General features: G+C 34.7%; 1 protein-coding gene across 3 annotated transcripts in view; it reads right to left on the minus strand.

Moving 5' to 3' along the window:
- Positions 1–318: 318 nt before the first annotated feature.
- TBK1 (TANK binding kinase 1) overlaps positions 319–12,963 on the minus strand; it is a 40,643-nt gene continuing 27,998 nt past the window's right edge. For all 3 annotated transcript variants that reach the window (XM_041756573.1, XM_041756572.1, XM_041756574.1), the window contains 13 exons: positions 12,450–12,646; positions 11,620–11,678; positions 11,092–11,183; positions 7,432–7,533; positions 6,566–6,644; positions 5,846–5,967; positions 5,670–5,746; positions 4,479–4,518; positions 3,882–3,983; positions 3,671–3,767; positions 3,155–3,261; positions 2,874–2,945; positions 319–1,111 (listed from right to left, as the gene is read on the minus strand). In XM_041756573.1, the coding sequence (XP_041612507.1) occupies positions 1,060–1,111; positions 2,874–2,945; positions 3,155–3,261; positions 3,671–3,767; positions 3,882–3,983; positions 4,479–4,518; positions 5,670–5,746; positions 5,846–5,967; positions 6,566–6,644; positions 7,432–7,533; positions 11,092–11,183; positions 11,620–11,678; positions 12,450–12,646 (1,198 nt within the window). In that variant the 3' untranslated portion in view covers positions 319–1,059. The remainder of the gene's footprint in view (positions 1,112–2,873; positions 2,946–3,154; positions 3,262–3,670; positions 3,768–3,881; positions 3,984–4,478; positions 4,519–5,669; positions 5,747–5,845; positions 5,968–6,565; positions 6,645–7,431; positions 7,534–11,091; positions 11,184–11,619; positions 11,679–12,449; positions 12,647–12,963) is intronic.

Genomic DNA, 12,963 nt, shown 5'->3' on the forward strand with positions numbered 1-12,963 from the left:
TGCACACTCACACTTCAATAATCTGGTAAGTCAGAAACCAAAACCAAAATCAAAACCACATACTTGCTGGATGGAATAATTTCTTGTTGAGTATATCCTTTAGCATAGGACTCTGGGTAGATGTTTCAAAGAAAATGTTCTCTTTCGGTTTGTATAGCATATATTTATGGGAGAAATTTATACTAAACTTAGAATCAGATTTAGAAGAGAAACAAGACTGTCCCTATATTCAATAGTCTGAGAATGATTTACCATCACTACAGATATTCTTTTTCAAAAGACAAATTGTCAAACTATTGTACACAGAAAGATACAAAGTTTTACATTAAAATTGAGAAATTTATTGATATTTTTCATGATGGAGTAAGCAGAATTAAATTAAACAAGAAATATACAGCTTGAAACACAGTGGAAATAATTCTAAAATTTTTATGAGTTATACACTTATGGCCAAAATAAAATCAATAGTTTTTAATAATTAAATCACTTTAAAAATTTTGCTCAATACTTTATCTGAAATTAAACAGATATGACGATAACTGGGATCTTGGCACCTTGTAAAATGAAATGATACCACTTTATCCTTCCCCCAAAATTGTGATCCTAATAAAATAGTGGTTCGGTTTGGCTCCTCACCCAAAGAAGCCACTTCTCCATTTTATCACTTATAAACGTGTCAACTATCAGTCTTTTCTATTTGTAAGGATGACAATTTTGGTTCTATTTAAAAAATGTTTCCAATAGGCAGTCAGAGATGTAGAACTCAGCCTTACTCAGAAGAGTAGAGGATCAGTATTTCAACATATCAGTCATGGCTTTCTTCTAGTGCTCACTGAGGTCAAATGTCCTCATTTAATTATAAATGTTAAAAGGTAAAAGTACATCTTAACAGCAGCCAAAAATTTATATATTTTTTATGTATTTACAATACTGTACATATTTACATGACCACATCAAATACTGAATTGTAGAAATAAGAGACCACTTATACAGGCATTCATTTAATGCCTCAGCATTTTTTCTTGTGCAAACTAAAACTGTTCTTAAACTCCTGGAAAGCTAAAGACAGTCAACATTGCGAAGGCCGCCATCCATGGTTAAAGAGCCAAACCTAAAACACAAAAGAAAACAGGAAATCTCAGATGATTCATTTGTTTGGCCACTGACATTTTTTTAGAAAAAGATTTTATTTATTTATTTATGAGACAGAGAGAGAGAGAGAGAGAGAGAGAGAGAGAGGGAGGGAGGGAGGCGCGCAGAGACATAGGCTCCATGCAGGGACCCCGGGATCATGCCCTGAGCCAAAGGCGGATGTTCAACCACTGAGCCACTCAGGTGTCCCAGCCCCTGACATTTTAAAGAAGAATATAGGATATTTTTCAGATGAATAAGCTGTTATTTTTAAAGAGCTTAAGCAACTATGATTTGTTCTATTTCTTACAGAAACACAGTGGTATTATTATAAATATGTGAAAAAATATCAATCAGTGGCTTGGGAGGACTTCTTAAGAGAAAAGCATGAAGGATGTTATCTAGAAAGTATTAGGAAGAATTGGGTAACTTCTTTTTGGTGGGGTGGGATTTAGAAAAGCAAAGATAAGGAGTTGGGATTAAGTATGACATATTTAATGGACAATTAGGAATGTAATCTTGCTGGAACAGAATGTGATTTTGGGAACTAGTGGGAAGTAAAGTTGAGTGAAGAGGCTGGGCCAGAGTATTTTGTTCTTTAAACTCAAGTGTGAATTGATTTTTTATTTTTTAAAAGATTTTATTTATTTATTCATGAGAGACACAGAGACAGAGGCAGAGACATAGGCAGAGGGAGAAGAAGGATCCCAGGACCTTGGGATCATGCCCTGAACCGAAGGCGGATGCTCAACCGCTGAGCCACCCAGGCGTCCCTCAAATAAATATTTAAAAAATAAAATAACAATTCTAGATATATTTATTTAGAGAGAGCGAATGAGGGTGGGGAGAGGCAGAGGGAGAGAAATCCTCAAGCAGATTCCCCACTGAGCATGGAGTCTGAGGCTGGGCTCCATCCACTGAACCTGAGATCATGACTTGAGCTGAAATTCATTTGGACCTTTGACTAATCCACCCAGGCACTCCAATAAATTATAATTCTAATGAAATGTATGAAAAATAATGTGCAAAACATTTTCATTTTCACAAACTGATTTAAAAAAGCAAATAATTCTATTAACCAGTGCTACTATAAAATGGAATCAATCACAGTTGACTTGTCTTTATCCAAGCAACACCAAACACACTAAAAGGTATTTTTAAAATCACAAAACAACAGGGTTTTTTTTTATGGACTTTATGTCCCTTTCCCACTACTTAACCTACTGGATATAGGAAGACAGGTACAAGCACAGATCTGTATGTACTCTGCTGCATATAAAATCACAGGGCAGGGGACACCTGGGTGGCTCAGCGGTTTGGCGCCTGCCTTTGGCCCAGGGCGTGATCCTGGAGACCCAGGATTGAGTTCCACATCAGGTTGCCTGCACGGAGGCTGCTTCTCTCTCTCTGCTTCTCTCTCTGCCTATGTCTCTGCCTCTCTCTCTATCTCTCATGAATAAATAAAATCTTAAAAAAAAAAATTTTTTTTTAAAAATCACAGGGCAGGGGGGATCCCTGGGTGGCGCAGCGGTTTGGCGCCTGCCTTTGGGCCAGGGTGCGATCCTGGAGACCCGGGATCGAGTCCCACATCGGGCTCCCGGTGCATGGAGCCTGCTTCTCCCTCTGCCTGTGTCTCTGCCTCTCTCTCTCTCTCTCTCTCTCTCTCTCTCTGTGACTATCATAAATAAATAAAAATAAAAAAAAAAATAAAAATCACAGGGCAGGATATTTACATTACTTACCTTTCTAAAATATGATTATTTTCAGCAAGTTCTTTAACCACCCCTTCCATTTCTTCCTTTAATTTCTTCATACTATGTAAACAAAACAAAGATCAATGCATTTGCTCAAAAAAAGTATGCAAATGTTTTAGAAATACATTATGTTTTAGATAGGGTGAAGCCATTAAATAACATTAGCAAATGTATTCACAACAAATACCAAAATTTCAAAATAAAAGAAGATCACAAACTGAAATAAAAATGAATGGAAATATCATAGGTACACAAAATAAATTTCTTACCCAAGAGTCATTTCCACTAATGTATTAGAACATGGATAAATTGGGGTCATGGTATGTTTGATTCCACTGGAGGCTGCAAACATTTTCTGGGGCAAAGTTTCTTGTAACTGAAACATAAAAAAAACCCCACATCAATCACTGAACAAAGTACAGACTACATCAAATGTTACATGTTTCAATATGCCCTTCATAGCTTCAAATTTTAATCTCAAAACTATGAATGATACAATATTAAAAAAAAACTTTTTCAAAGATGATTAAAGAACGGTCTGTTAGATGTTTTTTTTTAAAAAAAGCTTCTTTAGTTTTTTATATTTTATCAGATGCTTTTAACTGTAAAACATCTAAGTTCTGAAAAGTTGGCTCAAAATACGTATTACGAATGAGCAGACAAATAAATATAAGGTTTATTATGTCCTATTTCTCTCTTTTCAGTCATTGCAAATATAAACTGAGAAGAAATGTATTTTCTCCTAACAGGAAAACGATTTTTTCTATATACTTTGCCAGTTATACCTCATTTGTGTAGTCCTGATACTTTGATACTTCTTCCTCAATATCAAAACACTGATTAGTTAGGGATAATAACTGTTTCCTAAGATGAAGCATCTTTCTGAAAACCAAAAAGAATCAATTAATAAGAAGCCTAATGAAATATTAATCTTATTTAAAGTATACAATGTACACTGAATTGTACATTGTACAGTCAACCACTAAGTTTACTTACCTCATCCATTCTTCTGACTTATCCAAAAATGTCTCATATTTTTTAACACATTCATCTGTAAAGTGGGTCATAGCTTTTGTTGCATGGTAATACAGTTTTTGCCTATAATTTAGAAATAATCACAGGCTTAAACCAATGTGACAGTTTCTATTTCTGATAAAAACTTTTCAAATACATAAAATTTATGTTTAATGACTGTTCTGGCTTTAGAATATTTATAGTAGAAAGCCAAAGGGTTCTAAGACAGATATTACAGTAGCAAGAACTAAAAGAGAAGGTTCATAATGGAGAATGGCCAAAAAATATTTAATGATGTTAAGGTAAAGAAAGTGGTTAAGTCTGCCCTTGCCTATGTTTTCTATTAACCATCCTTCTGCAATCAGAGCACATGATGCAGAAGATGCCCCTTCATTCTCCCTTCTCCTTAACCTCTCAACCAGGGACCAGACATGTGGGCCTCAAATATGTGCACACATAATAACGATTCTGTGAAGCCAAGATTAAAATGTATCTTTTATTATAATTTCAACTTTAAGAGGAATTGTATTAATAACATAACCAAAAATAATTATTATTAAACATAATATGGACACTTACTTATCAAATTTGTGGATCTGTTCTTCATTATAGGCTAATCCTGAAAATAAGAAATGTTACTTCTGTAAATGTAGAATAACAAAATCATGCACATTTCTTTTTCTTTTGAGATTATGACTTCAAAAAGGCCAAGAACACAAAGATGACACAAACTCATGACCCATGGGTTAGATATATATATAGCCTTTTAACTGATCTGTATGGTGTTAACTTGAAGAATATTAACTGCCAACACTTATTTTTTATTTTTATTTTTTTTTCAACATTTAACATCAGGATATTTTCTTTTAAAGATTTATTGACTATTTAAGTAACCTCTATACCCATGTGTAGCTCAAACCCATGATCCTGAGAACAAGAGTTACATGTTCACTGACTAGGTCAATCAGGTGCCTGCAGGATATTTCTATTTTTTTTTAAAGATTTATTTATTTATTTATGATAGACATATCACAGAGACAGAGAAAGATAGAGAGGCACAAAGACACAGGAGGAGGGAGAAGCAGGCTCCATGCCTGGAGCCTGACGTGGGACTCGATCCGGGACTCCAGGATCGCACTCTGGGCCAAAGGCAGGCGCCAAACCACTGAGCCACCCAGGGATCCCCCGTGCAGGATATTTCTAATAAAATCTGTATTTCCAGCCTCTCTTGAGAATAGGAGGATTGTGGGCAACGAATCTGGTGAACTGAGTAGTGATTCTCCCCTTTAGATGGGTATCTCCTCTTCTGTTCTCCTTAGTCTCCAATGTCCAATCTCATTTCTTTCTGTTACACCACTGATCTCTAGAGATTTTAGAGTTCAGGACCCTTTATTTAAAATATTCAAAAGGTTGGTTTTAAGGATCATTTTTTTAAAATTTTTATTTATTTATGATAGTCACAGAGAGATAGAGAGAGAGGCAGAGACACAGGCGGAGGGAGAAGCAGGCTCCATGCACCGGGAGCCCGACATGGGATTCGATCCCGGGTCTCCAGGATCGCGCCCCGGGCCAAAGGCAGGCGCCAAACCACTGCGCCACCCAGGGATCCCAAGGATCATTTTTTTTATATTGAACCTCTTTTCCAACAGAATCAAATCTCTGAAATAAATAACTTAAGGAGCCACCCTTATAAATATACCAAATTAATTCAACTGAATTACAACTAGTTGAGCTGATTCATTACATTAACAAGTGGCAAATTTTACTTACTACGTTCTGCTTTGTCTTTTTTGAACTGATAGTAAATCTCTGTGATGCAATTTAGCAGGACTTGTAGCTTTTCTACACTATATAAAGAAAAAAATCCAAATAAATTAATCAAATCAATGTGAAAAAGGACATTTAATTATAGGAACAGAAACTATTAATAAAGTTATATAACCTACTGTCTATCTTTTGGATGAGTGCCTTCTTGATGGGCCCATGTATCTGACAGTAATCCACCTGGAGATAATTTGCTTTCGATATCCTGAAGACTAGTTTCTATTGTTCCCTGAGAACTGGAAAGCTAAATAAAACCAATGGGATCAGATTCAGATTAGCCAAATACAGAAATGATAATCACATCGCCAATGGAGTCTAAAGTTTGAATCATACTCTTTTATATTACGTCAATTCAAATTCAAAAATGCAAGGACCATTTCTTGGCTTGAATTTCCACCAAGAGTATCATATAATAAAATAAGACAATACATTTTATAAATCATTTCTTACATTAAATATCCTTTCTTAAAAAACATACAAAATACTTTTAATCATCCAATTAAGCTTGTTTCTTTACCTGTAAAATATGGTTAATACTTTGTATCTTTTTTTTTTTTTTTAAGATTTTATTTATTTATTCATGAGAGACAGAGAGAGAGAGAGAGAAAGAGAGAGAGAGAGAGGCAGAGACACAGGCAGAGGGAGAAGCAGGCTCCATGTAGGGAGCCCGACATGGGACTCAATCCCAGGTCTCCAGGATCACGCCCTGGAATGAAGGTGGCGCTAACTGCTGAACCACCGGGGCTACCCAATACTTTGTATCTCATAGAATTGTTGTGAAAGTCAAGTAGGAGAACCATTAGCATAGTTCCAATGACAGTCATAATTTTGTAAATACTTACTCTCAACAACTTGGTGTGTATGTCTGAAATTTCACCTAACTCTGCTGCTTCTAGGTTGATCTTCATCAACTTTTCATATCTGTATGCAAACAAGTACGAAAAAATTCAATGAGCATTATGAATATATAGATTTTAAAAGATGTTTTATAAATTATATGTTATTATAATTATTTAGAATACTGAATGCAAAGACTACTAAAAGTAACAGATTCCAAGAAAACCTTATGTCTCTATAAAGAAGGAATTTTATACACTTCTACTAATAAATTTTAATGTACGATAACATAAAAAAGACAATTATTAAGTCTTATGCCAGCAGAGCAGTCAAAATACTAGATTGTGGAATGGCAGTCAATAGTACATACTAATTTCATTAATTGTATTTCCTCTACAGTATAAATAACACAGCCTAGGAACAGGGAAGTCTAAAATATTCTGTTTCAAAAAATAGTCTCAGGGATAATATTAATTAATAAATAATAGTAAACTAAAAGTAAACCCCAAATTCTATAAACACTACCAAAATACAGTTCTAGAATATGTTTTCCTACTTCCTTCGTTGACTGCAGTTTTTATATTTTCCCTATTCAGAGTGTCTACCTTGCAAGGTTAAAAAATGAGATATTTCTATGTCAAGATTACCTTTTCCTTTGCAAAGGGAAGGAGAAAATGCCACCAAATGTTCATTTCTTACTGAGACAACTAAGTATTTTTGTCTTTGTGAGAAATTAACTTAATCTAAGACTATATCTTAATACTACAAACACTTGCATGGCAACTATATTATGCCAAGGATAGCTAAATAAATGAAAGAGAAATGGGATAATATTTATCATTTTAACCACTTTATTAAGTAATCTACTTACACTTTCACAGTTTTTTCAATGTTTCTGATGCAGAAATCCAGTGTGATCACAACTTCTGTCTTTTTGTGAACAGTTTCATTATAATCGTCTTTAACTAATTCTCTAAAAAATAATAATATTCTCATTAGATTATCTAAAGAATGATTTCGTTCGTTCATTCATTCGTTCCTTCCTCCCCCCCCCCCCGCCTTTCATGAGAGACACAGAGAGAGGCAGAGACATAGGGAGTGGGAGAAGCAGGTTCCCTGTGGGGAGCCCGATGTGGAACTCGATCTCAGGAACCCGGGATCACAACCTGAGCCAAAGGCAGATGCTCAACCACTGAGCCGCCTAGGTGCCCCAGATTTGTTTGCTTTAAAGAATGATTTGAAAAAAAAAAAAAAAAAAAAAAAAAAAAAAGAATGATTTGTTTTCTCTTGTCTATCACTAATTACACTGTGTTACTACTGTTTAGACAAATTTATTAACAATCTTGTTATATTATGAAAGCTAATTCATTTTTCCCCCTTGGGATTAATCTTGCCAATTCACTTTTTATTACTGAAAGCATCGCTCTGACCCCTATACTTACCTAGGGCACAACCCATTAATTATTACTTAGTAGGTTAACAGTTTGGAAATCTAAGGCATTAAAAAATTGAATTAAGGTAAAAAAAATTAAATTAAGGAATGAAATTAATCTATAATCACATGAATACCTATATATAAATAGCATTATGCTTTACACCAGGAGAGTTAATTTTTACTATTCATAGTAGATTATGACTCTGAAGAAGCAGGATAACATAGTATGTAATAAAACTGGAAGGCTTTTGGTCTACATTAAGGGCCAACAAACTAAATTTGTTCTTGTGAAGAATAATATTTATAATTTCAAAGGTTGTAAAAACAGAAGAAACCTTATGTGGCCCACAAAGTCTAAAATACTTATTAACTGAAAAAGCTTGTCAACAGTGATCTACATAAAAACTATTTTAAAAAGCCCTCAAAACCAAAAAAAAAAAAAAAAAAAAAAAAAAAAGCAAAAAACTATCTTCTCAAGACTTATGAAATGAAAAGTTAGGACGTAAAGGGAATAAAAAAGCTTTTTGGAGTAGTGACTGTGGTAGATAGCAAGAGCAAGAGAACATGAGAGCTGTTAGTAACAATACCACAAAAGTAAGAGTTTACTTCTCCAGAAAGTGTTTAGTAAAAATGAGAGGCTCCTCAATGGACAGAGAAAAGCACAGGCTTACAAACTGGATATGTGAACACAAAAAACTCCATCAACCTATGGACTAAACATAAAAATGAGAGGGGAGAAAAAAAGTGTCATCATTCTTTTTTTCTTCTTAAAGAGCCAGAACGAGTATGATGAGATGCTTCATGCATGTTTGTGCAAGAAGGGAAGGGTAGGCATGAGGCAGGTAAAAATAAGCTGTCATAAGCATTAAAGCCAAAGAGCACTGTAAACCCAGAGAACATGAGGCCATTACTACGTGTACATAAAATTCAAAAGCCTCAAATGATGTATAGAAACTGGAGATGTGATGTTCAAGGGAGACCACTTATTCTCTGCTTCTATCAGATGAGAGATAACATCTACAAATCGAGAGATCAAACAAACAAACAAACAAACAAACAAAAAACCAAAAAGGGCAAGTCATATTCATCCACAAAACATTTCTTATGGTTGGTTACTTTCAGGGAAGAGACTTACTAGACTAGTAACTTAACTACTACTAGATGATCTTAACTTGATGATCTTAACTAGATGATCAATATTCTGACTTAGAATAAGTTATTTAGTAAAAACACGCTTTTATTGCTTGTCAAAGTAAGTGTGTACTTCACTGTATAATTTCATTTCTATGAAAAGTCTAGAATAGGCAAACCTATATAGATAGTGTATTTGTCATTGTCTGGGGCTAGGAGGTTACAAGGGAAATGGAAAGTGACTGCTAATGGGTACAGGGTTTCTTTTTTGTTGTTGTTGTTTGTGGGTACAGGGTTTCTATTTGGGGTGACAAAAATACAATGAATGGTGACAGCGGCACAACTCTGTGAATGTACTAGAAATCACTGAATTATACACTTAAGAATGGGTGAATTAAACAATATGTGAATTATAGCTCAAAAATGCTGTTACAAAAATAAAGTCGAGTGTATACTTCATTTGGGAAAAAGGCAAGAAACAGGAAGATTCCGAGGATATAAACTTTAGAACAAGTACAGATTGTACTGCATTATAACAATTCCAAAGTGGGGATGCCTGGGTGGCTCAGCTGGTTAAGTGTCTACTTTGGCTCAGGTCATGGTCCTGGGGTCCCAGGATTAAGCCCTGAGTTGGGCTCCCTGCCCAGCAGGGAGTTTGCTTCTCCCTCTCCCTCTGCCCCTCCCTCTCGCCTGTGCTCTCTCTTTCTTTCAGCTAAATAAATAAAATCTTAAAAGAAAAAAAAAAAAAAAAAAAAGCCAGGGTGCCTGGGTGGCTCAGTGGGGAGCCTGCCTCTCCCTCTGCCTCTGCCATTCCTTCTGCTTGCATGCACATGCTCTCTTTCAAATAAATAAATAAAATTTTAACAACAACAAAACCTAAAGCCTACCAAGATAGTGAAATGACAGCCAAGTTAAGGGCCCTGGAAAAAGATTTAATTTATGACATTGTAGAGTGTGGCGTAAGTTTTAAATTAAAATTCAGATAGTATTTGTCCTACCTGTCTCACAAGTTTATTGTAGGAATCAAATGAAAACATAAGAGAATCTTTTTTTTTTTTTTAATTTTTTATTTATTTATGATAGTCACAGAGAGAGAGAGAGAGAGAGAGGCAGAGACACAGGCGGAGGGAGAAGCAGGCTCCATGCACCGGGAGCCTGATGTGGGATTCGATCCCGGGTCTCCAGGATCGCGCCCTGGGCCAAAGGCAGGCGCCAAACCGCTGCGCCACCCAGGGATCCCGGAATCAAATGAAAACATAGTTGCTAAATGTTTTATAAACTAAATGTGAAACAAATGTATTATAATAAAATTTAAGGGACACCTGGCTGGCTTTGCTGGTGGAACATGTGACTCTTTATCTCGGGGTTGTGAGTTCCAGCCCCATGTTGGGTGCGAGATTAGTTAAAACTAAAGTCCTTGGGGATCCCTGAGTGACCCGGGATCGAGTCCCACATCAGGCTCCCTGCATGGAGCCTGCTTCTCCCTCTGCCTGTGTCTCTGCCCGCCCCCCACCATGAATAAATAAATAAAATCTTTAAAAACAAAACAGAACAAAAACAAAAAGAAACAAAAAAACCCCAAGCACCCCAACCCCAATCTCTCTCTCTGAATGAATAAATAAAATCTTTAAAAACAAAACAGAACAAAAACAAAAAAACAAAAAAACCCCAAGCACCCCAAGTTGTACTCTTCACCTTACCTAAAAAGGTGAAGTGTCAATGATAAGTTACCACTTATTTTCAAATTTCGTGTTTTTTTTTTTTTTTAAAGATTTTATTTATTTATTCATGAGACACACAGAGAGAGGCAGAGACACAGGCAGAGGGAGAAGCAGGCTCCATGCAGGGAGCCTGATGTGGGGCTCAATCCTGGGACCCCAGGACCACACCCTGGGCCAAAGGCAGGCACTAAACTTCTGAGCCACCCAGGGATCCCCTATTTTCAAATTTCAATCTATTACTTACATCAACCATCGTATCCCCTTTCGCATTAATTCCTGATAAAGCTGCAAAGTACTGGCAATTTTACAGGCATAACACACAACTCCTGTTATTGCCTAATGAAGAAACACAAAATGTGAATATTTGGTGCTAATTGTGGTACAGGGTAAGAAAAGCTTCTACATAACAATTTTCAAGCTTATATATTTTTATCAGGTTATTTAAAAAACACAAACTACCAATTTCTAAAAGCTATAGACAGATACAATAAATATTTCATTATTAACATGATAATGTTAAACATGCACTGCCTCTAGAGAGAAAATTTTTTCTCTAGGAGAGAGATTCAAGATTTAAGAGTTCAAGATTTAGGAATTCAAAGAAGGAAGAGAACACAAAATAATTTGCAACGGATAACCATTTAAATAAATAATTTCCTAAATCATATAGGCATATGTAGAGATAATATATTTTACTGTTTCTACTATTGATAATTTTAATTCAGATGTTTACACAGTAATTTTGTTCATAGTAATTTAATTAAATACTAACCTTAGCCATGCTAGCATCCCCATCTAAATCATAACGTGGATGAACTTTAGGGAGGGAAACTGAAGTAATAAAATAAAATAATAAAATAATTAAAATCAGAAATAAAATATTTTGAATAAATTATTAGAGCCTCTGTAGCAATTTTTAAAAAATTAAATATTAACCTCTAGATTACCTCTAAATTAAACATTAGTAGCAAAACTCTAACATTCTTCTCCAGGTTAAAAAAAAAAAATCACTTAAAAAAACATAAATAAATCACTTTAAACAATTAATGCCCATTCCTTAACAACAGAGTTCCCTAAAATATTTCTAAGAAGTTCTGTTTTTTTCTTAAATATATTCCAACACAATAAGTTTAATGCTTCTCTTTAAATCAAATCCCAAAGATCCAAATAGAAAAGTAAAATCTGGGTAATCTTTTCTTCACCAGTAGGATTAATAATTTGATTCCAAATGTAGATCTAATTTTTCTTAGACTCCAAAGCCTGGTAAAGTATCCTATTCACACTGGATACAATAAATATTTGCTCATATTTATGATACAAAAGGTTATTTTGAGTGTGAATAAATACTAAAAGCAGAGAGCTACAGTAAAACATGCATGACAAACTATTTTACCATTTTTTGAAACTATTCAAAGTCAAATTCTGTAGCCTATAAAGCTTTTCACTTTTATTACTAGTCTAATTCAACTAATTTACACAATTTTAATGTTATGAAAATTATACACTACTATCATCAATAAACTTTATGAAAATGCCAATTATTTTTATAGGTCATCTTTTTTTTTAATGGCTAGCAAGATCACCAGGAAAATCCCAACTTACTTTTTTCATATATCAATCCTATGGTACTCAGAGGTTCCTGACTTACTACAAAGATGGGATTTTCCTCAGTAGTTTTAGGGAAATGCTGTGCCAGTCTTCCAGGTTCTATGATTAAACGTCGTCCTTCATATATAAGTTCTTGGTTTGAAGAAATAATTTTGGTTTGTTTATACACCAGTTCATGAAATACAGTAGCACTGTGTGAGAAAAATTCAAAAGGACAACACAATTGAGATTAAACGTAAAAAAAATTTTGGGCTGAGTACAACAACATTCATTTCTATGTGATACTTCAGATCATGGCCAGGCTATAGAAACACTGTTGATGTGGGTACTAAAATGTCTATTAAACTGAAAATTCCACATAACCTGTCTAGACAGCAATCAATTCTAAAATAGTTTTATGTCTGAATACCCATGCTGGATATGTGTAAGACACAGAATTCCTTTTTTTTTTTTTTTTTTTTTTTAAGATTTTATTTATCCATGAGAGACACACACAGAGAGAGAGAGG

This window comes from Vulpes lagopus, chromosome 5, assembly GCF_018345385.1.
Source record: "Vulpes lagopus strain Blue_001 chromosome 5, ASM1834538v1, whole genome shotgun sequence".
NCBI classification, from domain to species: Eukaryota; Metazoa; Chordata; class Mammalia; order Carnivora; family Canidae; genus Vulpes; species Vulpes lagopus.